The 27,877-nt window shown below is 37.8% G+C and overlaps 2 protein-coding genes across 21 annotated transcripts in view; one reads left to right on the top strand and one right to left on the bottom strand.

The window, feature by feature from the left end:
* The first annotated feature begins 197 nt into the window (after nt 1-197).
* LOC113438103 (apolipoprotein L3-like) lies at nt 198-7,294 on the top strand. Its single transcript, XM_026703333.2, has 3 exons — nt 198-243; nt 1,841-1,940; nt 6,379-7,294. The coding sequence occupies exons 1-3, from the start codon at nt 198-200 to the stop codon at nt 7,247-7,249; spliced, it is 1,017 nt and encodes a 338-aa protein (XP_026559118.1). The 3' UTR covers nt 7,250-7,294.
* Nucleotides 7,295-22,990: 15,696 nt separating this feature from the next.
* The window catches only part of RBFOX2 (RNA binding fox-1 homolog 2), a 223,841-nt gene continuing 218,954 nt past the window's right edge, over nt 22,991-27,877 (bottom strand). For all 20 annotated transcript variants that reach the window (XR_015743894.1, XM_087934844.1, XM_026695576.2 and 17 more), the window contains one exon: nt 22,991-27,469. Coding sequence is in view for 19 of the 20 variants with exons in the window: in XM_087934839.1 (XP_087790965.1) it covers nt 27,415-27,469 (55 nt within the window). In the remaining variant the exon portion in view is untranslated. The remainder of the gene's footprint in view (nt 27,470-27,877) is intronic.

Raw genomic sequence — 27,877 nt, 5'->3', positions numbered from 1 at the left:
ACATGTAAGAGATAATGCAATATAATTACATTTGTGCAAGCTTCCCTCTTAGAGAAAATGCCCTTGATGATTAAAAAGAGGTAACCATTAAAGTCATGACAATTTAACCAATAAGGCTTTTACTGCACTGCAATTTTCTGCATTCCATTTCTTGTCCAGTGATCAAATGTTAGAAGAATTTGAGAAGAATTTTCAACATGGTGCTGTTGACAATGGCCTCAGAAGAAAATCAGGTTTATGCAGGTGAGTTTTTAAAGTCATAATTTTAAGAAATGCACAGAATGGAACTGAACAGAACTGAACAGAACTGAACAGAACTGAACTGAACAGAATAGAATTATTAGCCAAGTGTCATTGGACACAAGGAATTTGTCTCCCCATTTGATTTAAATGGGAAAATCCATTGTTGAATCCATTATAGGCATGATATCACCTGTTTAAAAATTTCAGCTACTGACTAAGAGTTGGGGGAAATATCTGTTTTTCCTGACATTCTGTAGAAGGCAAGCTGAGGGATAAATGCCAAACTAAACAATGGAAAAGAAATATAGTGTATACATTCCTTAGTCCAAACTAGAACCAAACATGTTTCAAGAGCTAACTCTTGAAATGATAAAAATAGCTTCTTTATAAGCACCCATCAAAATATAAATGCAAATCATCCATTGTCAATCACACTGTAATCATTATGAAACAGTAAGGCCAAATTAACACTGATATCCCCGAACACACAAATATGGGCAATTCACCATTAGCCTGTTGATAAGAATTCTGGGAGAAATTTACCTGTGCAACAGAGGGAACACACACCAGCAAAATTCCCAATTTTTCACTAGTGTCCAACTTTACAAACAAATCATCTCATCTGGTTATTTACAAACATCATCTAGTTACCAACAGAGCCTCGCAGAATATTAGTGCCATCTCTCTTTTCCTGCCATTGCAACTTTCATATTAAAAACCTGTTTATACTCATCTAGCCAAGTCTTGTTAGATTCAGCATCAGACTGTGAAGGAGCAATGTCCTATTAGCAAGGTTACCTAATAGGCTAGCAATAATTACAGATTCAACAGGTCCTTTCAACAATCTTTTGGTTATTTCTTCTTAACTGCCTCTTTCTTCTATCCAACCTTCTTGCTATACGTTATTGTCCAACTGTGACAATAGTGTCCTCTAAAAGGCCTTCTTTTAGTTTTCACTTAGTTTTTCCTTCACTTAGTTTTCCAACTTCTAGCTTCAAAGTAACACATTCTTTCCACTTTGTCCCTCTTCCCCCCTCCTCCAGTCAATTTTTCCTTTTCCATTTCTCCTCCATCATTCTTCCAGATGCTTCTATTTACCACTTTCCAAATTATATGTTCAATGATATAATGGATGTCATATTAACTGTAGTAGCTTTTTGTTTTTTAGCTAAGCCTACCTAAAACCAAAGATCTGTATCAGAGGTGGTATTCAGCAGGTTCTGACCAGTTCTGGAGAACCGGTAGTAGAAATTTTGAGAACCGGAAAATACCACCTCTGACTGGAGATTTTACAGTATCCTTCCCCTGCCATGCCCACCAAGCCACGCCCACAGAACTGGTAGTAAAACATTCTGTATGTTTTTATTCCAAGTCTTTTATGTGGGTGGATTAATCATGGTGATGAAAATGTTTTTGCTATGTTCAGTGGCACTCTTGTAATTGTTGATTCATATTCCTACACCTAGCTTGAGAATTAATTGCTGAGCCAAATTTAAAACATTGCAAATTCAAAGCATTATTGTTAACCTTTGTATCCTCTTATCAAGAATTAAGATAACAAGATGTATAACAAGATGTTTGTTTTGTCCCGATTTAGAATTAGAGAATGATGGCATACTGGAAGTCACAGAAATTTTGGTGGACAAACCAAACTGTGAACAGCAGCTAGGCCTACAAAATATAATTGAACTCGCAAGGTAACCAAGATAAGACTTGTGCATCTTATGCCCTACTGTATATTTAGTTATTTATGAAACTTGTATGCTGCCTATCTCGTCAAAGGCAACTCTAAGTAGCTTACGACATTGAATAAAAGGAACCATGAAACACTTTTTTTAAAAAAATAAGGATATAAAATTGATATACACTAATTTTTTTCCCCACCCTGCTTTGTCTGCTGTATAGTCTTCACCGCTGATGGGCAATTTCTGGGACCCATTCAAAGGAGTCTTAAAGTACTTTATCTTGAAATAGGCCACCCTTCAAACATAAACCATCTTCAGATCTTCTAACTTCTCTTTAAGTCATCTATGCAAATCCTACAGAAAACTGACCTCAAGCCTATTTCCAGGTCTGGATAAGTGGTTCAGAATTAGTAGCTCAAAAGTGCTGCAGAAGGCCGTTCAGGCCAAAAATGGGGCAAAGGGGGCCACACCCCATTTTGGACAGCAGGGTGCTGCAGGAGGCATCCGCCCCACCTCTCCCCCCCCCACCCACCCTGCCAGCCCACGGAGAACTACAATGCTGATCCAGCCCTCAAAGAAATCCAGTTTGACATCCCTGTATTATACTGTTAGCCCTCTATAATCCAGAAAGGAATCAATTTCTGATCAACCAAGAATATATGCATGTTATATGCAAAACAGAAAAAATAGCAATCAGGAGAAAGATACTACTGCTCTCTATGTTATTACTGCTCTCTAATGTTATTTAAAAATAAACTTGATCCTTGTTGACCTCCATTCCAAGAGGGGAAAAAACAAAACGAAATCATATTTTGCTACACAGCAGCAGCAAGTATTTATTCCTGCTTTTTTTTTTTCAACTAAAAATCAGCTATGTGGCTTTAACTTTTCTTTAAAATGCTATTAGTGGGGGTTTGCTGAATATAACAATTTTGCCAGCATGTCCTTCCTTATTATATCCCTGAATTCAGACTGTTTACTCATGGATCAGCCTGAGAGATTCCAAACTCCACCATTTTTTCCCCCTATCATCATACTCTTTTCAAGGAACAGAAACTGTATAGAGGGAGGGTGGGTGAATGTTAGTCCTAGCAAGAAAGAGAAGTTGTGTCATACCAACTAATTCAACAAAAATCACTGCCATAGGAGTCCTTTAGAAAAATATGCATTGTGGATGTACGTTTCTCAGTGGTTTTGAAAGGGGGGGTGGGGTGGAAGGAGGCAAGGAGAGAAGGGAAATAAGGCATGTAATTATTGCTATTGCATTTAGAATGATTACCTTTAATAGAGCAGCATGAGCACATCTCATTTTAATTTCAAACAAAACAGTTGACAATCATTCTTTTCAGACATATACATAAAAGAGAATAGCTATGTATGCTCTGAAAATGGCTCAGAAGAAATGCTATGGATGTTGTACATATGTGGCAAATCATGAATGTGACACTTTAAAACAAACACGTCTGTGTGTGACATAGCAGCTTTAACAATTCAAACTACAATGTTGTAGAAAATTTACAAGAGCTAGCCAGAGTTCTATGCAGTCACTTTGATTTGGCACTGTTCCAGGTGAATATATAACACTGACAACCAATTTGCTCTGCATCTTAATTTTGACTGCCCCCAAATTAGCTGCTTTTCCCCTGGAGCACAGCCATTAATCTCTACTAATAGAAAATGTACATTAAAGAACCACCAAAGGGAAGGTTTCAGCAGTAAACAGATAATAGCTGCATGTAAATGACTTGTGATTTTTTATTTTTTAAAAAAGCATGTCTTAAATTTTCCAGTTTGTTCTGCAGAGAGAGGGAGAGGGAGAGGGAGAGACATTCTGCAGCAGGAATTTCAATTGGTTAGTCAAACAAATAGTAAGATACTTAAGCTCAGAGATTTTTTTTGTCACCTATTTTTTGTAAGCATCAACTTTAATAAATAAAATGTTGGAAAAAAGGAAAGCTGCAGGATTCAGTCTGGGTCAGTCATCAGGACGAGATATTTGTCTTCTGAGCTCTCAGACTCATGCTAGACAGAAGCTCTTCAGGAAACTTCTCTCGAGCAAAGAACAGCACCCAGACTGGATCCTGCAACATTATCCTGGGACATCTATAATTTGCCTTCATTTGTGAGAAGGAAAAATACTTGCATCAATACATAAATGAAATGGGTAGATTGAAAACAGTCCATTTTCTTATACGGTCTACTGACATGTGGATTGAAACGTATACAAGAATGTATGAAAAGGTCTTATTTCTTATTTCTTTCTTTCTTTATCATTCATTCATTCATTAAATTTGCATATCTGCTCATCTCAGTTAATGACTCTGGTAGGCTTATAATTAAACAATTTTAAAAATATATTTCAGTTAAGACACAAACATTTTAAGACAATAAAAAGTTCCCAAATAAATATTCACAGCAGCCAAGATAGTTGGCCAGTTAGCAATATAACCAGGAAATGGGATCCTTGACATATTCAGCACTCCAGGAACCACTCTGGGAACCTAGCCGGGTTTTTAAGGTCTTACAAAATGCTAATTTGGGATTTTAGGGTTGGGATCATGCTAACCTCCAAAAAGATAATATTCCATAGAGCAGGATTCATGGTGGAATCTAGTCTCCACCAGCTGACAGGATCTGCAGCAAGCCCATTCTGCTAGATTGGATTTGATGAGTAGAAACTCTTGGAAAATGGTGAAGCTTCAAATAATCCAATTGCAAGCCACATAGGGCTTTAAAGACTCCCTGTGAACTAATTGCAATTTGCCAATGATAAGAATTCCTCCAGAATACAACCCTTTATATATATTCCATAGTGCACTATTAACCATTTTGGATTGTAATATCTTTGAAATACCTTATCATCTCCAATGATCACTTCATGAAAGTTGTGCTTTTATTAGCCTCTGTAGTCCAAACCATAGGTAGTTTTCATCATTGCTTGGGTTGGGCTAAAACCAGGGATGGGATTCTACCAATTCGTTCCTATTTGCTAGAACCGGTTGTTAACATTCTAAGCAGTTTGGAGAACCGGTTGTTAGAAGAAATTACTGGTCTAATCCTGTAAGGAAGGCAGGAAGGAAACATTCTGGTGTTGCTTACAGAAACTGCCTCTCCATTAACTCTTATTACATTCTTGGCAGGACTAGACTTCCTGTCTCAGGAACATCTCTGAAGTTTTTTTTCCCTTCCTTTGCTGGTACTTTGCTTGTGTGGAGTGACCATTCAAAGTTACAATGGCACTGAAAAAAGTGAATTATGACCATTTTTCACACTTACGACTGTTGCAGTATCTCCAGTCATGAGAGGCCAGGAGAGGAGATGCGTGCTCCAATGTGAGTGATATTGAGTTGGCCACACCCAGCCAATAACATGACCACCAAGCCATGTCTACCCAGTCACATGACCACCAAGCCACGCCCACCAACTAAGCCATGCCCACAGAACCAGTTGTTAAAAAATTTGAATCCCACCCCTGGCTAAAACTAATTAACTTTATTATAGACCAAACGTTATTTCAATACAAAGTTCCCTCAAAATTTAATATAAAAAAGCACAATTCAGAATTTTTAAATACATCCCTTCATTATATAACTTAGGAAAATATACAAATTAGTGTTTAATTGATTAATGGCAAGATAAAAGTGTTTGATGGTTTTTTTCCCAGGTCTGAATGGGATTGAATTCAGTAGTTGCATTCCTCTTTCCACTTTTTCATTCCCTCTTTAGTTTCATGTCTTTTTTCTTAAATATTTGTTTTCTTAGATATTAGTTAAATATTGATGGGAGTAAGGTGCATTGTTTAAGTTATTTAATGCTAAGTAAATTAGTTTGTTGAAGATAGTATATTTGAGTTGGAGAGCTTGCTGGAGGTAATTTCCCTGGATTAAAATTCAAGGACAACAAAAACCAACCTTACCTGTTCTTTGGAATGTTCTGAAAATGATGTACTCTAAGATTCATTCTGCTTACTACTTGCATATGATCAAGGAAATTGGGGGAGGGGCAGCTGTTGTCCCAGTCCTGTCAGGGATTTTATTTCCCCTTCAAAAATCCCTTTGTTCAGTGTTTCAATCCATTTTTTGTCAGCTGCCTGCAAAATCTCTGCTATGACTCATTTTAGGTCTTTTTAACACGGGGAAATCCTGGTGTCAGAAGGAGTGATGAGACAGCAAAAGAAAGAGCCCAATGTCAAATCTCTTTGAAATCAGAATTCTTCCAGTTTCAGAGGAGGGAATCAGAACAGTCTGTCTGAGGAACTGTCACAGAAGTCAGACTTCTAATTTTTTGGAAAAAAATAAATACAGTCAAAAGGTTCTTTTGCTTTCAATTTTGTTTTAACTCGGGTCTTGGATGTGAGTTATGATTTAGAAAAAACATGGCAAAAGTCCACAAAGTTTATCATATTTAATTTAAAAACAAACATATTCCTTTGATATTTTTTTTTTTACAGAAAGGAAAGAAAGATGCCTTGGGAAGAAACAGCTAGAGAAGATTTTGTGAAAGGATTTCCTACCCAGAAAAAAGAGATTGAAAAGTACTTCAGTTGCCTTCAGGAAGTGGCAAATCACATTGACAGGATCCACAAGGGCTGCACGACAGCCAGCCTTGTTTCCTGTTCCACAAGTGCCACTTCTGGCATCTTGACCATTCTGGGGTTGACCTTGGCTCCTATCACAGCAGGTGGGAGCTTAATCCTAACAGCCACTGGGATTGGCTTGGGAGCAGGAGCCACAGCAATCGGCCTTTCTGCAGCCTTATATGAGAATATTATCAATTCAAAAGAAAGGAAGAGAGCTGAAGGTCTTGTGAATGCATGTGAGAAGAGCCTAAGAAAGTCAGTCCAGCCTCTTAGAATATGTTCCAGCATTGAGCTGACCCCAAATAATAGAATGATGGGGAAGAATGTCAGACACCTTGTCTCTAATATTTCTGGTAAGGTTCCTGACGTGGAAATGGTTGCAAAGAAAATTAAAATAAATGTAAAGGCATGGAAGACTGCTCAAACACACCTGAAAACTTTAGCAAAGCAAGCAGCTAATGCAGGAAGGAGCTCCTGGAGTAGATTTAAGAGCTCAAAAGATATTAAAAAAGCTTTCAGTGGACCTACCCTTGCAATGACCAAAGGAGCTAGGATGTTAAATGCTGTATCAGCTGGTCTGTTTCTCCTGGTTGATACCTATGCCCTTGTCCAGGATGCTAAACATTTGATGAAGGGAGGCAAAGCAGAACTGGCTTCAGAGATAAGAAAAAAGGCAACCTTATTTGAAGAGGAACTGCAGAATCTCAGCAAACTCTACAATGAACTGAAAGACTTGGAGTAAATTTAAGGAAAGAGCCAAGAACCACTTCTTATACAGTATATACCAAATACAGCATTTTTTTTAGTCTACTGTACTTTGGGGGGCTACATTTTGGTTTTGCTTATAATAATCTAAAGGCCACTTCAAACTTTTATTTAACAGGTAGTATATGACCTACATACAGATGTAGCCATAGGTTAATATTTTATTGTTTTCATTTCCTGAGTAGGCTTGTTTTGCCCCATAAAATCACATCAAATTCCACAATCCCACAACAGAAAATTCTTTGTGAAAATCAATATGTATTTCCATACATATCTTTCATCATATTGCATCTAGACTAAAATATATATTTAGGAGAGATTCCACTATTAAGTCCTGATGGATATTTTACACAAATATGTAAACTGTTGAAAATATTTGTGTGGAAAGCTATGGACCAGCTTTCCCCACTCCCTCTCTCTCTCTGGGGAACAGCCAAATGGAGGTCCTATGATAATTTTAATTAATCAGATTTTGAACTTTATTATTCAACCTTTATTTTAACATATATTTCTGTAGAATTACTTATTTTGGGACTATAATTGCTTTGGTTTTGGAAAGTAATTGTGTAACTCCTCTGAAAACTTTGCAAGTTTCAGGCCCAATTTAGGATAAGCAGAGATTGTTTTTTCAAGCTTTGAATACTTCCAGACCCATTTGGTAATTAATAGGTTAGTGATTAAGTTCTGAACTAAAGTAACATGAGAAATTGAAAAGTGTTCCCCAGGTTTGGAAGGGGCATTAGATCTGAGTTCATCATATGGACAACCATTTGTCTGAAATGGTATAGGGTTCCCTGCCGGAGCAGGAGTTACTGAAAAGTAGCTTTGCACCAAATGGACCAGCCTGCTTCCTGTGATCATCATTAGTGGCTTTTCTTCAGATACTCCTAAATTCAATGGTTAAGTATAGCTAAGGACTTTTTTCCCATTTGCTATGATGGGTATAGACAATATGTGACAATATAACTCAATCAACTCCCAAAAGACTTCATGTAATCAGTAGCTCATGTGAATATATTTAATACCATAATTATTTGCTTCATGAGAGATGGATTAAAAGTCATGGCAAAAATGACCAGGAAGATATTCCTTCCAGGTCAGGGGATATTTTATCAAAAGTGGTCATGGAATGGTTGTGAGGAGTGAGACCAAAACTCAAATCATAAGAATTAAGATCAAAAACCAAAATGCTCATTTTGAGGGATAAATTATGGTATATTAGGACACAAAGATATCATTCCAGAGATCAGAAGAAAATTTATCTCAATTTCCTCCATTTAAAAGGGGAGTAACACAGTATTCTCTAGAACTGTATTAACTGAAAATTGCTGGCCAGAATCCAACATTGTTTTGCCAGATAGTATTAAGAAAAGAAAAAGGTGGAAAGGTTGATTAATTCAGTTTTCTTTGTTCCACTAAGTTGGATATATTTCTGTCTTGTTCTATGTTCTTTTCTTTCACATTTCTTATTTTACCATTCTTTTCTGATGATTTGAAGACATGAATATGCAAATGAGGAGCCATGGGTCAAATTTATTTTAGAAACTGTGTAACTAACAAATCATATCTCTTTATTTACCTTAGTGATAAGGTAGTTCTGGATAGCTCTATCTAGCTTGTGCTGGAATGAAGAAGTCTATTAAAGGGGCAATTATATGGACCTATGCATCAATAAACCTATACAACTATTGAAAACTGCCTATTGCTTCTTGAGATTGGAGTGCCACTGGGGTCAAAGGTCCTAAATTGCTTAAAGTTAGCTAATCCTTACTGTTTGCCCCACCCCCAGCTATTGAAACTCACTCTTCCCAAGGTCCTGTTGCCCAGTGTTGTTATGTGGTTTCTAAACCTAAGCTGTGATCTTTTATCTAAGTTTGTGTTTCTTTTTTATTAGTTTTATCAGTTAAGCTGGATTCATTTGCTTGGGAGATATCCCCATTCAAATCAATGGGTCAGCAAGATATTAGTTTTAATATAGGTTTACACTATAAGAATTATGAATCATATTGATTTGATTTTTTTCAAATCATTTTCATTTCTTGTTATTAGTTGATACTGTTCGGATTGCTGCAAAAGCTAAACTTCCCCTGAATAACTGCCATTCTTTTATTGATTTGTAGCACAATCTTCCTGGGTGACAGTTGCTGTTCAAAGGCTGTTCTGCTGGAATGTAAAATGTAAAATGCAGAATGTAAAATGAGTAAATATGTTCAGTTGCTACAAGTAGAAACAGTTGAATGAATTACTTTCTGTTTTGAATAATTCAAAAGCTCTCAAATATGTGAAATTGGGCTTTTTAAGGAGTGCTGATATTACCATCTTCAAAAAATAATTCTGAAAGTAAGAAAATGGCCTTATTTTTGAAGATTTGCCATCAATCAACCATCTTTGGATGAAAGTTCTGATACTAGGATTGATAGAAATCTTAACAATTTAGAAATGTTTTTAAAAAGAGTCATCCCATAACATTTTGCTAATCAATGAGCATCATCAACACCATGACTCCCCAGAAAACCTTCTCACTGTCAAAGAAAAAACTACCCAAATCTTGTCATTTCCAAGATTTTATGCAGGACTACCGACATTCTGTGAGTCAAAATCACATGAGATTTCACTAAAATCTCATATAAAATATTGGTGTGATGTATGGCTGCATTGTGAGACTTAAACCCTTGGGATGGGTTACTGGCCAACAAAAATTGCTAGCTTCTTACTTTGCTCTATTGTGCACTTACTGTTTTGGACAATGATTTTATAATATTGGATTAATAGCTTCTGATTAATAATTTATTTCCTCCAGAAAGCAACTTATTTCCAGGGGTTTTTTTCTCCCAGCACGAAGACCATATGTGAACAGGAAGGATGTCTCTGTGTTCCCGGACAAGTTTAGCATTGCGGAAGCTAGTAAAGCAAGCAGAACACAGAAAGGCAGACCCAATAAAATGTCAACTTCTATTTTTTGCACTGTAGCTGTTGGACAGTTTGCTCTCACCAAACCAACAAAAAGCAAACAGATGTGAGAGTTGTCTTGAGATGAAGATGATGATGAAATGGGAAGTGGTTTGTGTGAAAGCCCGGCTCATTAAATTGGTTTTTCCAAAAAGGAAGGATCCAGAAGTGGGCATTTTTAGAAAACAGAGAAAGTGTAGAATATCATCTCTAAAATTTCTTAGTGCTTTTGAAAAATATGGACCTGATTATTGTAGAAAACATTTTCTGTCTTATACTTACCAAGGGGTCTGTATATCTCAAAGAATGGAATCATTTATATGCAATAGATTTTCTTTTTAAAAAAATAAGAGGACTAAAATTATTTATTTGTTTCTTCTCAGAAAACAGGGGCTCTTTCCTATTCTTTATGGGAGACTCTCCTGTGGGAGAAATAGGCCCATATTGGTTGATTAATCTGACTGAATCTTCAAATGGATTTAGCCTAATAACATCTATATCACCTCAATTTTCCTAGATTTTACTGATTTAATCATTATATTTTTATAGTCCCATTGGTCTAATCAAGTAGTTTTTTATACAAGCACACAGAAGGAGCAAAAGACACAACAAAACAAAATCTAGAAATTGTACCTGCTCAGTAAAGCTAATTTTTCCATATACATGACCCAAGTACATTAGTCTTAATCTTATCTAACTAATCTAATTAACCTGAAAACCAACTGCTAATGGAAAGCCATAGCCATGTAAAGGTTGAATTGGATGTGATATAGGGCATTACTTCTATGGCTTTTAGGCACACTATCTTGTGTTCTTTGCTCCCATTCAATAGGAACCAGTGACATGAATAAGAGATGGAGAAAAAGAGAATATGACAGTTCCATCTGCTCGTGAGAATTCAATATAATGCTTCCTATTTTAATCACAACTTCTTGTTAATGGACAGGGCAGTGAATGAGGATAGAAAAGATGCACAACTAGAAATTGTGTATCTAGGCCTATTTTTAAATATATGTATGCTTTGGAAAAAGAGACACTATTATGGGCACTTGCAAAATGGGGATGGGGAACATTGTTTCTTTTGAAATTCCAAAATTTCATTTAAAAAATAATAGTCCTCAGCCCTTCTAGAAGTTGAAATGTGAAGTTGAAATGTGAAGTTGAAATGTTATACTTTGTTTACCTAAAAATAAATGTTTTACATAAAAAATAATATTAATACAGGAGGTTCACCTGAGATTTGCCCAGAACACAATAATGAAAATAGATTAATACATATTATATAATATATATTCCATGAGAGGCACATTTTTTTTCTTTTGTACAGAATTCTTTATTGGCCAAGTGCATATGCTGTCAGTGTACATAAAAAGAAAAGATACCTTCGTCAAGAATCATAATGTACAACACTTAATGATAGTCATAGAGTGCAAATAAGCAATCAAATCATACTAGGAAATAATATAAATCGTAAGGTTACAAGCAACAAAGTTACAGTCATACAGTCACAAGTGGGAGGGGATGGGTAATAGGAACGATGAGAGGATTGATATTAATAGTAATACAGACTTAGTAAATAGTTTGACAGTGTTGAAGGAATTGTTTGTTCAGCAGAATGATGACATTGGGGGGGAAAATGATCTTGTGTCTAGTTCTTCCAGTGTGCAGTGCTCTATAGCATCGTTTTGAGGGAAGGAATTGAAACAATTTATGTCCAGGATGTGAGGGGTCTGTAAATATTTTCACAATCCTCTCTTTGACTTGTGCAGTATACAGGTCCTCAATGGAAGGCAGGTTGGTAGTAATTGTTTTTTTCTACAGTTTTTTTTTCTTTTGGAGAGATTGAAATACATTTAGGACTATCTTTTTAATTAACTATTGCCCCTTTTGTTAAAAAAGGATTGTTTCCATCACTTTACAATATTTTGAAATAATGCTGGAGATCTAAATCCAATAGCAGTACTCTTCTGCACTTGGTGATTTACTGATCACAAGGGGGCAGTAGGGTGTTGACTGAAAATAAAGAATTTATTCTGTGCACTGTTGTCTATCATTCGGCTATCTTCCTTCTCTTTGTTTAAGAGACTGGAAATCTGAAGTCACATACTTCTGCCTTTCTTCCTAGGCACATACACAGAGAGCATGTTCTCCTTGACTCTAGAATGTAGTTAGCTAGCTGGTAGCCTTTGTCTATGTGTTTACAGTATGTCTGTAAATAATTCTCCTTTCTGGTATATTTCTCAAACCTGCATCTCTAATCATTGTTTAGTTCAGATGCCTGCGGTCAAGAATGTTGCTATATAGAGAATGTTTAAATCTCCACATAAACAACACTAGCATCAATTGATAGTGCAGGTTTAGGGATGGGGTGGAGTGGTAGTAGTGCACAATAACAAAAGAAGTATTATGGTATCACAATATGAACCTCTATCCCTGTTGCACGTGTGTCACATTATGCACACATATGAAAAGGATGAAGCTTGTGATGCAAGACAGCATTTGTCATTTTGACAAAAGCAGCAGCAAGCTCCCGAGGGACCCTATGATTGAGAGAGAGGCATATCGTTTGGCTCTGCATGTCACAATGAACCACAAATTAGCTAACTACTTTTTAATAGATATTTTCTGTGAAAACTGTCTGTGTGGTTCATTTATGGTTTGGAGGGTTGTTGAAACTCAGAAAATTCGATTGGGTAACACACAGCGTAAACTTGTTTGGATGTCAGGTTTTTAATATATAAAATTATTTAGTATATAATTGGGGGCTAAAGGTACTAGTTATAATATTTCCAATGCGGTCTTTCCTGTAAATAATTAGCCATTTCTCTAGAGTTGTAAACATTTAAAATTGATGTTGTGCCAATGCATTAAACAGGGTTGGGATTCTACCAGTTCGCACCTATTCTCTAGAACCGGTTGTTAACATTCTAAGCAGTTCTGAGAACCGGTTGTTAGAAGAAATTACTGGCCTAATCCTGTAAGGAAGGCAGGAAGGAAACATTCTGGTATTGCTTACAGAAACTGCCTCTCCGTTAACCCTTATTACATTCTTGGCAGGACTAGACTTCCTGTCTCAGGAACTTCTCTGGAGTTTTTTCCCCCTCCTTTGCTAGTACTTTGCTTGTGTGGAGTGACCATTCAAAGTTACAGTGGCACTGAAAAAAGTGACTTATGACCATTTTTCACACTTATGACTTTTGCAGCATCCCCACAGTCATGAGAGGCCAGGCGAGGAGATGCATGCCTTGATGTGAGTGATATTGTGTTGGCCATGCCCAGCCAATAACATGACCACCAAGCCATGCCTACCAACTAAGCCACACCCACAGAACCAGTTGTTAAAAAATTTGAATCTCACCCCTGGATTCTTCTCTGTTTGTGGCAAAAAGCAGGCCAATGATGGCAGGATGTTGAATATGCCATTTAACCCAGGACCGAGACAAAAGACTTGTAGAAAAACCCTGTAGAATAAGCCAGTGTTATCATCCAGGCTATTGGTAAGTAAAGAATGTTTAGGAAAATGTAGGAAGAAGCTGCAATTTTTACAAAGGGTTGGGTGAGGAATATGATATATGGATGCAATATTAAGCACAGATGCACATTTTCTTCTTAACTACCTCCTGGATGGGTTTTTCCTTCTCTTTGAGGTCAGAGGCAGAATGCCATTCAGCTCCTTAGACTGCTGTTTTCTCTTTTATTGTAAAGAATGCTGCTGAGAAGAAAGCCACATCTTTTTATGTCGCCTGCAGAGTGTGAAGATAGGATGACAGCTTCCACCCTCACCCTTAACTTCTTTGCCCAGATATGGGATATTACTTTGTCTTGTTCTGTTGGACAAGAAACCTGATTAGGAAAAGGACTCCTGTTTGCAGAAAGCAGGGTGTAAGAGAAGAGCCCCTTCCAGGGCTTCTATGTTCAGCAGTCCTAACAGCTATCGGGAATGCTAATTGCTCTGACCTTTCTAAGCCAAGATTAAGCAGACATAATCCTAAACTTTTCCAATCAGCAGCATTGCTTGGACCTTGGTAAAGCAGAGGTAGGTGTAGCAAAAGGACACTTTCACAAGATAATTTTACCAGAAACATGAATTCTCTGGAGCATTTCTTTCGTTAGTCGGTGATTCATCGCTATTCCTTGGAATCCGTTTTGATAATAAAAGGGCGTCTGGAGAATTTTTTCAGATTCATCAAATTTCAAAATCTTTATTGAAAAAAATGGAAAAAAAAGCTATTAACTCAATCTGCATCACTTGGCCCAATCTTTTCCTCATTTTTATGTCTTCTTAGCAAAAAGTATTGACCTCTCCTTTTCTTCTCCATTTTTTTACAGGTAGGATACCTATACTGGTAAATTGATTGCCTCGGGGTGGGTATTTCTGTAAAAGCAGACTTAAAACCCCACCTCATGTTCCCTTTTTATATTTATTAGATTTCTATCTGAGTTTTATATTTGGGCAACATAAGGTAGGAAACATACATAATGCTCCTGTCTCTTTTCCCATAAGAACAATCTTCTGAGTTAGACAAAGAGAGAATGGCCAGTCCAAAATTGCCCCGCTGGGTTTCAGCCCCTAAGGCAGAACTATAACTTACAGTCTCTTGGTTTTGAAGCCAGTATCTTAACCACTACACCAGAGTGGGTCTCCATCCATAACTGAAGTCACTCAGGAGAATTGCATCAGTCTTGAACTTACCTTCTCACTTGCCACTTTATAGTTCAGCTCGGGGTGGGGTGGGGGGACATTTTGAAGTCTGGATTTCAGCCTCCCCTTGCTGTCATCAAACAGTCTGAGGCCTGTCAATACCCTTCACTGGTTTGGCCTTGTAGTGCAGCCCAAGGAAAATTGATGGAATTAAAATAAAAACCCTTTCTGGTATGTTCCCTTCTTAAAACTTTAGAAACACCACTTTCTGGTTCCTCAATTTAGCTATGCTGCATTGGTTTTCACAGCCTGGAAGATCTAGTGGGTTTCAGAAGATCAGAATCGAGAATCAGACATCCAGAATCAGAGAAAGAAGCAGTATATCAATATCTAGTCTTTGAGTCCGATGCCCTGGCTCCAGAAGACCTGTGATTTCAGGACTCCAAGAAGCAGATTGAGCCAACCTAACCAAAGATCCTTGACAAAAAAAGCTCTTAGTATCTACTCCAGGCTCCATTATCTTTTGCCCTATCAGAACTGTTATAGCATCCATCTGAAAGTGTCCTTGAAAGACAAGAACTCTGCACAAGCTGCAAAGTGATGATGACTCATTTCTCCCTCTCTTCCACTCAGAAATATTTTCCTATTTTATGCTCCACTCACAAAGAAAGCCTATGTAAAAGATGTTCCTCCTTAGCACTATTTATGTGTGCCTATGTACTGTATGTCTCTCCTTCTTTGGTGGGGTAGGAAATCTCCACACAATTCTGGTGTTCTTTGTTGTGGCAAGTGCCTGTTTTCTTTGTGCTCTTGCTTATAATTAAATCCTGAGTGAAGTGAATGTTTCTCTCTGCTAGTCTCTCAACTCCTGCTTTATCTTTCTCTCACTGAATTGAATACTCTGCTCTCTGAACCCTTTGCTTTGCTGAACAGAATTGAATGTGCTGAATTCTCACAGATTATTGCTCTTTGATAGTTTGCATAGTGACTTTAAATATTTTTGTGTTATATTCACCCTAAATTTGATTAACCTTATAACATTCTTCTGGAAAAATAATAATTATATTTTCCGTTTGGGACTTCTGCAATGTATAAGCTTATTTTTAAGAGCCATGATGACACAGTGGGTAGAATGCAGTACTGCAGGCTAATTCTGCATTCCAATGCCAGGAGTTTGATCCTGACCTGCTCAAAATTGACTCAGCCTTCCACCTTTGCAAGGTCAGTAAAATGAGGACCCAGATTGTTGGAGGCAATATGCTGATGCTGTAAACCACTTAGAGAGTGCTGTAAAGTACTATGAAGCAGTATATAAGTCTGAGTGCTATTGCTATTGTTGGAAGAAATATCTGTCTGGGTTCAGTTCCAAGTGGGGAAGAAAGACACTGGAAACATGGTGAAAGACGGTTCATTGATGAACAGGATGGGTTCCTAGGCAGAAAAACGGGGGAGAGATACTGAGTCCTCTGTTGTGTTTGAATTTGAGCTTGTATTCTGATTGGTTGTCAGACTCCCATGGGGTCATGCAGGGGCAACTCTATAGGCTGTCCTGAGTCCCGGACTTGGTTGAGTCTTGCTGGATGATGATGTAATGGAAGGGCTTTGGGCAATTCCTATTATGACTCTGCCTGCAGTAGATCTTTGTTATGTAAAATAGACTGGGGCAGGCATTAACAAAGTGATGGGGGGTGGGGTGAGTTTCTGCCTCTCTTGAGTTTCTACTTCTCTTTCAGGGGAAATATTCTGCCTTTTTAGCATATTCTAAAATATTTCATTTTCCTAGGAGAGGGGTGGGTTTTAACTTCCAACACTGTTTAATAACCTGTAGAGTTCAGGACCCTATTTACAACTGGATTACATGATAGGAAATGGTGTGCTTCTCTGTGAAAGGTGATAAAGATGCAAGTACCAAGTATTTTATATTGCCAAAAATTATTTGCATGCTTCTTTTTCTCTGCAGGTTCTTGTTACAACACGATAGAATCCAGTTTGCAGGTCTGCAGATTTTCCTTTCTTCTCAGCTGAGATTGCAATCTGGAGGGTCTATGACAGATCGTTGTGGCCAATGTGCTGTGACCTATGTGCCATGACCAACTTGCCACAGCCAACATTGCTGTGGTCTACTCACTGCAGCCAACTTGCTACAGGATAACTTGCCATGGCCCACTCGCCACAAGGCAATTTATCACAGGACAATTCAGTGAAGGATTAGTTCCTTTTATTATTCATCAAAGCATTACAAAAGCTGGTAGTCATAGGAATGATTCCCTTTGATACAAGATATAAAATAATTTTGATGAAAATGTGGTCAACAAAAATAAAAGGAACTAAGTGAATCCTTAGTGGCAAGTTGTCCCATGGTGACTTGGCCATGCCAAATTGACCACAGTGATCTGGCTGCAATGAGTTGGCCATGGTGAGTTGTCCCATTCCCCAATCTGGAATAGATCTGGTCTAAATAGCAGTCCTATTTTCCTCCCAACCACAAATTTTTAAGATTTTTAACCATCTCTAATAAAACAAAGTGTTCTTGGAAATGAAAATGCTTGCAAATGTGTTGTAGATGTTGTAGGGAAACCTTTATTAGATTTTGCATCCCTAGGCCCTACTCATAATAGTAGATATTACATTTGTTCAATAATGCTGATTTTCAGTGTTACTTATATATCATTTTGGCATAGCTAGCAAGGCAGTGAACTCAATTGTCAGTTAAAAAGGAATCACTGAGTTTATTATGAATTGGTCATTCTTTCCCTTGACTTATTTACAGTATATAGACATTACATGTATAATTTTCCTAGTCTCACCAAGCAGCAGCAAGGGATGAGAAATGAAGAAACTGAGACAGGCAAGGCAGGCAGCTGGCTAAGTCAACTTAGAAGAATTCAACATGACTCTTCCTTTTTTAGTAGTAAAGCCGTACCCTTGACCATATATGCAACTGCAACAGATTAAGGATAGTTGAACCGACTGGCATGAGGCTCCTACTTTTTAATCGTGAGCAGGTGGCATGAAGGAAGAAAGACAGCTGGGAAGCAACTTCATTAAGCTACTCAACTTAACCAAGCAGTGTTCAGAGACTCTAACCCAAGCCTTCCATTTTCAACAGAAGTACCCTCTCAAATCCCATAAATGTAGTTCTATCTAAATCTGGTGTCAATAAATAGGGTAGTTGAGTTAATTGGCTTCAGGTCTGCTTAAAGCACGGTTTATATTTTCATGCATTTACCTTGAGAAAAAGGGAAATAATTAGAAATAAGGCAAAGCTGAAGGTGTTGGTTTTTTTTTTTTACTGATGTCTCCCTGCTTTTATTTCTAGGTTCTTCTAGGTCCATGCCTTGAATGCAGCATTATCCCTTTTATGTGTGTATCTACACAACCAAAATGTTTTATATCACAAGTCACATTGTTACTTGCATGAGAGGTTCAAGGTCTCCTGATAATTCACGGTTGGCCCTAGGAGTCGGATTCATAAGAATTATGGCAGCAGAACACCCCACAAAAAAAAAACCAGATCACTAAATACTGGAGATTTTAACTCAGTTTAGGATTAAGTATATTGTGTGAACCCAACTACTGTGCAGCTGCTCATCCCACCTGAACTTACCTCCATGACACCAGAGGTCATGTCCATCCCCACTCCCAAAATAAATAATCTGTGAGGGAGTGGCAGTCTAAGAAACCATAGTACCTGCCCATCGTGCTTTGCCCCAGCCTTTACATCTTTTTAATATTAAACTCTCTGCTTGGTAATTGGCACGACTACCACTTATTTTCCGGTCCTACCCCTGTGGTTTCCTTTTAATCATCACTCTTAGATATTCCTTAGTGAGTCACTTTCAGGTAAGTACCATACAATGGGTATATAGATGCCTATCTGATGGCTAACAGAGTTGTTAGGCTCACTAGGAAATGGAATCATTGTCACAATGAAATGACTCCTCTGGGCAGTTAATCAAGAGGCAGACGAAAGCTTGGTATCAATTCATTGCTTGCCTGGTTTGCACAAAAATCAATTACTTTGTTATGCCAGGATACATGGCAGTAGCATGAAAAAGAAATTAGAAACCACGAAACTTCAACCCAAGCAGAATTCAAAAGTATAATGTAAACATCAGGGTGACTTAAGCCATATCACACCACCTACAAAAAATGGTTCTGTTTACATGCTTTGGACCATGTATTTTGAATTTCTTTGATTCTATGTGTTATACAGATTTATTCATTATTTTCACTTTCTGAGTTTTCCCCCCACTTCAAATCTACTACCTATTAGTTCAAATCTTGAAATATATGTTGCTTTCATTTTTCACATAAAAGAAGAGGAAGTTGCCAATAGCAACTTTGCTAAGTTTCTGGAAGAATTTTCTTCCCTGAAAGAGATTTAAAGCAAGCATCTGAATTCTCCAGGAAATAGTCCCTGACATTGACAAAACCTGTAAGGATTGTACAATTGCCAAAATTACTGCTGACTCAGCAGGTATGCTTGCTGGCATGTTGACTATTGCTGGAGTGACTTTCGTCTCTGCCCTTGATCAAAGGGTAGCAGTTGACATGATTGATAATTTGCCCACCTTGCCTGAAAACTTGAATAATTATCATTAAATGAAAGTACAAAAGGTTTTGAATATTTGCAAAAATGTGTCATGGCCCCGTTGAATCCTGGAGGAGGAGCAGGAGAAGTTGGAACGAACACCATCTCACAGAGATAGTACATCTCCCCTGGACATCTGAGGCCAGAAACCAGGGGAGGATGCATTTGTCCAATGGGTGGGTGGAGAAATGTGAAGGTGAGCAACTGATTGGAAAAAGCAGTAAACTCTTGCAAGGATTTCATAAGAACCTGGGCAACTTTGCTGTGTTAAAAACAAACAAAAAAGGGTAAATAATGTAACAATTAAAAAAACCCATGCACATTTACAAAATGAATGTAATTAATAGCAGAGCTTCTGCTAACATAGCAGTTTGAAAGCATGTAAAAACGCAAGTAGAAAAATAGGGACCACTTTGGTGGGAAGGTAACAGCATTCCGTGCACCTTTGGTGTTTAGCAGGGGTGGGATTCAATTTTTTTAACAACCAATTCTGTGGCCGTGGCTAAGTTAATGGGCATGGCTTGGTGGTCATGTTATTGGCTGGGCGTGGCCAACTCAATATCACTCACGTTGGAGCACGCATCTCCTCCCCTGGCCTCTCATGACTGTGGGGATGCTGCAACAGTCGTAAGTGTGAAAAATGGTCATAAGTCAGTGCCAACACTCCAGAGATGTTCCTGAGACAGGAAGTCTAGTCCTGCCAAGAATGTAATAAGGGTTAACGGAGAGGCAGTTTCTGTAAGCAACACCAGAATGTTTCCTTCCTGCCTTCCTTACAGGATTAGGCCAGTAATTTCTTCTAACAACTGATTCTCCAGACTGCTTAGAATGTTAACAACTGGTTCTAGCAAATAGGTGCGAACTGGTAGAATCCCACCCCTGGTGTTTAGTCATACCCGCCACATGACCACAGAGACATCTTCAGACAACGCTGGTTCTTCAGCTTTGTAACGGATATGAGCACCGCCCACTAGAGCTGGAAACGATGAGCATGTATATGTGAGGGGGACATTTACCTTTACCTTAATAGTATGCTACAAGGGCTGAACATCCTAATCGAAGGCATCATATTCAGAGCGAGAATGGATTCACAAAGTAATAGTGAATCAAGTTGAGAGCAAGGAATAAGACTGAGAAATGAAACTGAGATGGAGTGGGTGAGAATCTCAAAAACAGATATGTAGTACATTGTTACAAAGAACAAAAGGCAATATATGGGCTTTGTTCTAGCAGATTCTTGTCTATTGGACAGCCTCCCCAAGGATAGTCTCCTGCTATCAGTTTTCTTTGCTTCTAAGCACTAGATTGCTATTCAGTAGGTTACATTAACATGCTTCTTTTGACATTTACATGGTGGAAACTATTTCAATTTCAGTTTCCTGATCTTTAAATTATCTGCTTTAGTCATCATAGCATCTTTTAAATCGTTTTAACTCATAACTTAGGGTACATTTTTTTTTCCAAATAAGCACTGCACCATACAGGGCACAATGTTCAGTAACTACTTCTGCTGCTACTGGATATTTTAAAACACAATTGTGTTCATGTACTTAAAGCACTTGATAGATGCTTTAAGATCTAGATATACATATTAAAAAAATCACTAGCTGTTTCTTAAGAAAAGAACAAAATGGATTTTTGCACCCAATACAATGATTGCATCTATCATGGCATAGCCCTGCCCTTTTAAGCAAACTAAATAAAGTGGTGGTATGAGGGAAAGTGATACTGAACAGGACAGCTGCTCTTGGCTCCCACTGGGAGGAAGACACGCTCCCAATGATTTCAGGCATGAGTTGCTCTCAGCAGCCAGGGAGCCAACTGTCACTGGGGGCTCTCACAGGGAAAGGTTAGATTCTGCCTTCTGGTAGGATACAGATTGAGAAACTGGCAGTGGCACTCAGGGCGAAAGAGAAATAGGATTCTCCATCAATTGGGCAAGAAATAAAGCAGCTCTCCTAGTATCTTTAGGAGTTCGGCAACTTCATTGTGCCTCTATAGCAACACAATACATCTTCTCTTAGTCCCCATGGAGAAAGCAGTAGACAGTGTTGTGCTGGGAAATTAAGAGCAACTCAGACAAACAGAACTGGCCACAGACACTGGGCTCTCAACAATCTGCAATCATGCAAACTTGGGGAAGTTTATGTGCAAGGAGAGAATCTGGTTTCACAAAATACACCTCATAAAAGATTATAAAAGCACAATACCACAGAGGAACAAAAAAAGAGACCCTAGGCCTAGACAAAGGCTCTAATTATGGCTGCATAACTCTCTGATAAACTGAGGGACAGAAGGACAAGTATAAAGAATGGAAAAAGGACACATAACCAAAGCAGAATACCAACAAACAGTTCAAATCTGAATGGATAGAGTCAGGAAAGCTAAGGATCTGAATAAACTAAGACTTTCAACAAATGCCAATAATAATAATAAAAGTTTATTTCAATATGTAAGAAGCAAGAAAAAAGTCAAGGAACGATCAGTCCACTAATGGGAGAAGATGGCAAGGAGGTGACAAACAGCAAGGAAAAAGTGGATCTGCTTAATTTATCCTTCGAATCTGTCTTTAGGGGGAAAAAATCAACTATCAAAAGCATCACTATAGGAGACAGAACAGGAATGCAAGTCAAAATAGGCAAGAACATGGTAGTAAAACATCCATCAGCTCTAGACAGATACAAATCTTCAGGACCAGATGGATTACATCCAGGATTTTGAAGGAGCTGGCAGATGTGATCTCTTAACCACTGAATAGAATCTTTCGAACTGTTAGGGGGGAAAAGTCTTGCTATATCACGTGACCCTGCTATGATGTGAGTTTGACCCCCCTGACATACTATACCTGTGCATTTGGTTTTTCTTGCCTAAGTATAGGATCTTATTTTTCTTATTGGATGGGGCCCATTACTCTAGTGTCAAGATCCTTCTGAATCTTAAGTTTGTATTCCAAGATGTTAGCTATTCACCATAGCTGGGGGTTGTCTGCAAATTTAATAAGTTTCTCTTCTATCTTCTCATCTAGATCATTTATGAAAACGTTGAAGTGTACTGGGCCTATGGTAGAACCTTGAAGTACCCACTGCATGCTTCCCTCCATGTAAATGTAGTTCCATTAGTCCTGAACTTTATGTGACACTATTTCTATGAATGCAGGAAAGAAAAAAAAACCATAATTTATCAATAATTCTATACAAAGCCAATAACACTACTTTTGTTACAATTCTATGCAAAATATTAGTGATTTTTATGGTATTGCTTTTAACGTCCAACTTTCAAAAATCTAGTAAGCAAAAAAAAATCATGACTTTCAAGCATTACGAAATAAATTTTGGGAGGATTATATAACTCATTATTTTGCTTAGACTTTGAGTACAACAGAATCTTAACCACCTATACTGGGCTGGTTTTCTCCACACAATTACTGTATGTCTTAAATCTATTAGATTTGCTTCTCATAATAAAACAGAATTGCAGTAACATCTACCCATCCATTTTTTACAGTCTTGAATGAAAACACAGAATCCAGTAAATGGTGTTTCTCTTTTATTTAAAAACAGTGCTTCATTACCATTTGCAAAGGATGAAGAAAGACTCCACCTCCCTTGCTTAGAGTTTATAAAAGCCAGCAACATGATCAATAATTTATACACATGGATAATACAAAAAAAAAGAATAAAAGCTAAAGAGCTAACTACTCTGACCTTCACAATTCCAGCTACTTGATAATAATAAGAGTAACCCAATGAATACTGTATGGTTTGAAAGCTACTGTACAATATGATACTTGAACAGGGGCAAGGGGAGGGAATAGGGATGTTAGAGATTGCCACAAAGTCCTGGGATGCAGCTACTACTTTTCCAGAGTCAGTCAGGAAACAGGAATCTGGTCAAGTAGCCTGGGCATCCTGGGGAATGATCCAAGGAGAGGGGAGCATCTAATTACAATGCATCCTATGTCCCAAAAGTACCTGGCAAAGAAGAAGTGCAATAGATACTGCACCAAGAGCTAAGCCAGTTCAGGGCATATTAGATCTTCTTCTTCTGACATTACCAAGTCTGCTTTGGTGGTCAGTAACCCTCTGCCATCTTGGGACTGCCCTACAGTTCTGCCTCAACTTTTGTCATCATGCCAGGGTCACGCCCCAGGTATTTACAAACAGTACTAAAAACAAAACAGAAACAAAACAAAAACACCAAATTAAAACCCAGTAAGATTACTTTATCACTTATTGAATTCCAGGCAAAAAAGAGCTGCCAAAACGGTGACACATCACTCTACCGAATATATAGACTAAATTCCTTCACAGCTGCTTCTCAAAGCAACTGCAAAATGCACTTGAATATTCTGCTCCAAAAGAGAGAAAACCAAGTACGAGGCTTCTGATTTTCCTTTAAAGAAGTCAATAATTAATTGACATGAGGCAGACTACAAGTCTTAATGAATACTTCAGTGGACGGCTTTAAGAAAAAATAAAGTGGCAGCAAATCTGCTATTGCTAAGGACCGGGCCATTACTCAATTTTCATTCTTGTTAACAGGCAGTGTTTAGGTTCTATATATCTAGAAAGCCTGACAATTGTCCAAGGCTTGAAGTATCATCTGAGCTAAGTAACTGCAGAGGACCGGTGTTGGATTGTTTCTCTACCATCATGGCAGTAAGTTCTGCAAATTGAGCACTTATGAAAATTTGCTTTTCAGAAGGGGTGCCAGGGATACAGTCCAAATCTTGTGGTTATATAACCAAATAGGCAGGGAAAACGGTACACTGAGGAAATACCCTAAAATATTAATAGTTTAACTCTGACTGCCAGAACACAGTTTGCCTCAATAATTGGAGATTTAGTTTCATTAGACTGTAAATAAAAACCTTAAAATAGGGTGGGTGAATAGGAAATGGAGCAGAAAAGGTTGGGTTGACAATAACAGTAACATCACCCAAATAGTGTTTTATGCAACAATGCAACGACAACAACAAAAATCAAGTATACTGGCGTATACTACAATCATGTTTGAAATTATCAGGAGAAAATCAGAATAAAAACACACACAATGTTACATTGGTTATTAACCTTGTCCATTAGCAATTTTGCCTTCCTATTGTAAAACCCGTTCAGACAGTCAATACACTCCTAAACCTGTTCTCCACCCCACCCCACCCCACTCCCCACTGCAATGGATTCCTCAGATGCTAGCATGCTGGAGAATGACATGCACATTCTATTTCCCAGGCTGCCTGCACACTCTTTTGCAGCACAAGACACATCCATCCCAATCTGGTCTTGAAAGCTGAAGTGTCCTGCTATATATCTACTAGACATCTATAAATGGAGGTGGTTGGAAGAGGATTTGTAAAGCCTTGAATTTGTACCACCACCTATGAGGATGTCTCAACTGTTCTAGAAATCAGAGGGTAAACATTATTTTACTAAAAGTTTGCTTTGTTGCAAAGTTAGTTCAGGCTTTGAAAAAATCAAGAGATAAGGTATTTATAGGAATAGTGTACTTCATCACATATTTGTGTTTCACAAAGAGGCGAATGCTTTGTTCTTTCATTTTATAGCTAAGGAATTAGACTAGAGATATTTCTTGGCTAAAGGTGCCTTACAGGGCCAGTGATATTACTCAAGTGACAGCCAGGGTGATTTGAGTGTCAATCCAGGAATAATCTGTAAAAGGACTCCACTTTTCTTTCATGAGGAAAAATTAATAAAATTATGGAACTTGGAGGATTTATCAAGATTGCATTCAGTCTTCCTTTTGTAAATAAAAAATAATTTAATCCAAGAATTGTGTTAGAGCTCTGCAGATTGTATCTTTCTCTATATCAACACAAGATTCTTTTCTTTGTAATTCACTGTGGAACTCTGATGTGTCTTATTCGACAGGCAGCAGTAAAATCACATCTTCCTTGAGATGAATGTAGCTGGAAAATCTGTTTTTCCTTCCTCATCTCCACAATTTTGTGACAGCTGTAATATTCCTATTCTCTTCTCATTTTAAGCTGGATATACAAAACAAACTTAATAACTGTTATAGCAGATTATCTTTTTAAAAAGTGTCCAACAGTCTAATAGCTTAGTGCCCACTTTGCTCAGAAAAATTGACTCTTTCATTAAGATCTCATCTTTAGCAGTCCACACAAATCTCTGGTAAGCTAAAAGAGAACACAATGGTAGTGGAACTAAAGATCATGAGTTGTATATGACTGGAACAGTGGACTTATGTGATATCACTGAAGGTTTTCAAATCTCCTTGCCCATTTTGACATCACTGTGGAGCAAAAGATAATAGGGTTTCATCTACCCAACCACTTATTTCTAGTTGAAAAGTCCTCCGATACTACTTTAGTGCGATGAAGAAACAGGGAATTGTGCTTTGGTAATGGGTATGGCTTTAAAGTTATACAAGATGGTACGCTTGATCATAGCCAAAAGTCTGAAATGATGGACTTTAAGTTAAATCAGTGGGGCATCTGCAGGAGATGTTGGGAAAAAATAATGGAAAAGTACAAGAATAAAAAAGGATCCCTTATGCTATTCTAACGTCTATAATTAGTGGCAAAATATTTGAGAGCCTTGGTTTGCTTGTCATCCAATTGCATGCATTATCAATTTACAAGACTTCCAACTGTAGTAGAAGAATGAGTATTTCAGGAAGATATTCCAGCATGGGACAATCTTCAGGCTTAGAGTTTTCCTGAAGCCCTTTTTCAATTCCAGAATGGCAGTATTGACCCAATTAAGCAGTTTGTCTTCAGATGGGCAACCAGTAAGACTCTGGTTGCAAATCAGAGTAAATGTTAATTATGCCTTTATGTTATGTTTGAAAATAGTTCATTTCCAGATACCAATGCTAACACAAGCATGGTTTCCAAATTAGTGTTATGACAAAAGGAAGAAAAAAAAAAACCTCCTACTCCCACTGCTTGCCTTACTTTTCTGGTCCAGAATGCTTTTTTCTTTATGCATTTTTTTAATAACATACTTGCAGCAAAGATAACTACCTCAGGGTGAAAAATGAGAATCTTGTACAATGGAGTATCAAAGTAGCAAGCTTTTCCCATAATCACTAGTCCAGAACCTCAGAATATGTAGATCTGTGCAATTAAACTCGGTTTTTCTAAAGAAAAAAATTATTTCCATCATGGCTCCAAATTCAACAGTTATTGTCCCAAACACGCTATTCCATCAGAAAAGAGGGAAGAGTGGGAAAAGAAGAAAACCAAAGCAACGGAATGATTAAAGTAAAGCTATGGTAGAATGGATCATAAGAATTAAAGATAGGAGTTATGTTTTTGTTATGTGCCTTGTCCTCTAAAATCATTATTAGATGAAGTCTTTGGGCAGCTTTGAGTAGTTTTGTCTTGAAAATTATAAAAAAAATCTTGATGTTGCTGGAGCACAGTCCTGAGCCCATATAAGTGCCAGCTGGTGATAAAAGAGGAGGGTCTTTGTGTTTCCAAGGAGCATGCAGGTTCCAGCTGCAGGCAATCAACGTTACCCCCATTCCCCCAGCAGAGGGAGCTCTTCCTCACTATTCTGGCTCTTAGGCATCAGACCCAGCAAAAATATCTACATATTCCTGACTACCTTCCATGATATTGAAGCCTAACAGCCCTCCTTAGCACTATTTATCTCTTTTTGTGTGATTGGTAGGATAAACTATGCATATATAGGACACAAAATGCATTATGTTTACCACAGTTAAAAACAAACAATTGAAAAAAAAAGATCAAAAAATGCACAATCTTTGGAACAAAAGAATTAAAGGCAGAAATTTAAAGGAAAATACATATTTAAAGAACATAGTGAGGTATAAAAAAGTATTTCTCTTGTTTTTTTTCTTTTGTTTTCCTCCTCTTCTTGCTATAGAGTTCCTCTACTAGTAAATATTGCAATAGCCAGGCCTCATGAACTGGGGGGAGGGAGCTGTCCCACTTGCAGGGGGGAAGGGCTCATGTCACTTCAGTAAGGGGCAAATCGGCTGTAGCCACCTCGGTATAAACTTGCCTGCAAAAGTTGATAAAAAAGAGGAAGTTTAGATTTTTTAAAAAAAAGAACAATGCATGTAAGACCCATGCAACCCCTATATGATTTAAGAAGCTGTAGAATATCTTCTTTTAAAACTGTTTCCCTGGACTCCAATTGACCTGGAGTTGGGGTGTCTGAAAGTCTGGACCCATATTTGTCTTCTGGATCAAGAACATTAATCCTAGATTATCTCTAGCAACTTTTCTCCATGTTTTCCTTGAACTAAATTTCTCTTTGTCCCTGGTTCTGCAGTTCTTTTACTGTTCTTCTTCCTAGCCAATTTCTACAAATTTAAAAACATGAACCTCCTGCAAGTTGTCGTAAGAGTTTTTAAAATGCAAATCAGAAGATTTGCAGGCAGACTGCTCTATGATGATGATAACATTT

Source organism: Pseudonaja textilis, chromosome 5, assembly GCF_049901715.1.
Source record: "Pseudonaja textilis isolate UNSWEBS1 chromosome 5, rPseTex1.2, whole genome shotgun sequence".
Lineage (NCBI taxonomy): Eukaryota > Metazoa > Chordata > Lepidosauria > Squamata > Elapidae > Pseudonaja > Pseudonaja textilis.
This window is presented reverse-complemented; position numbering and strand designations above follow the sequence as displayed.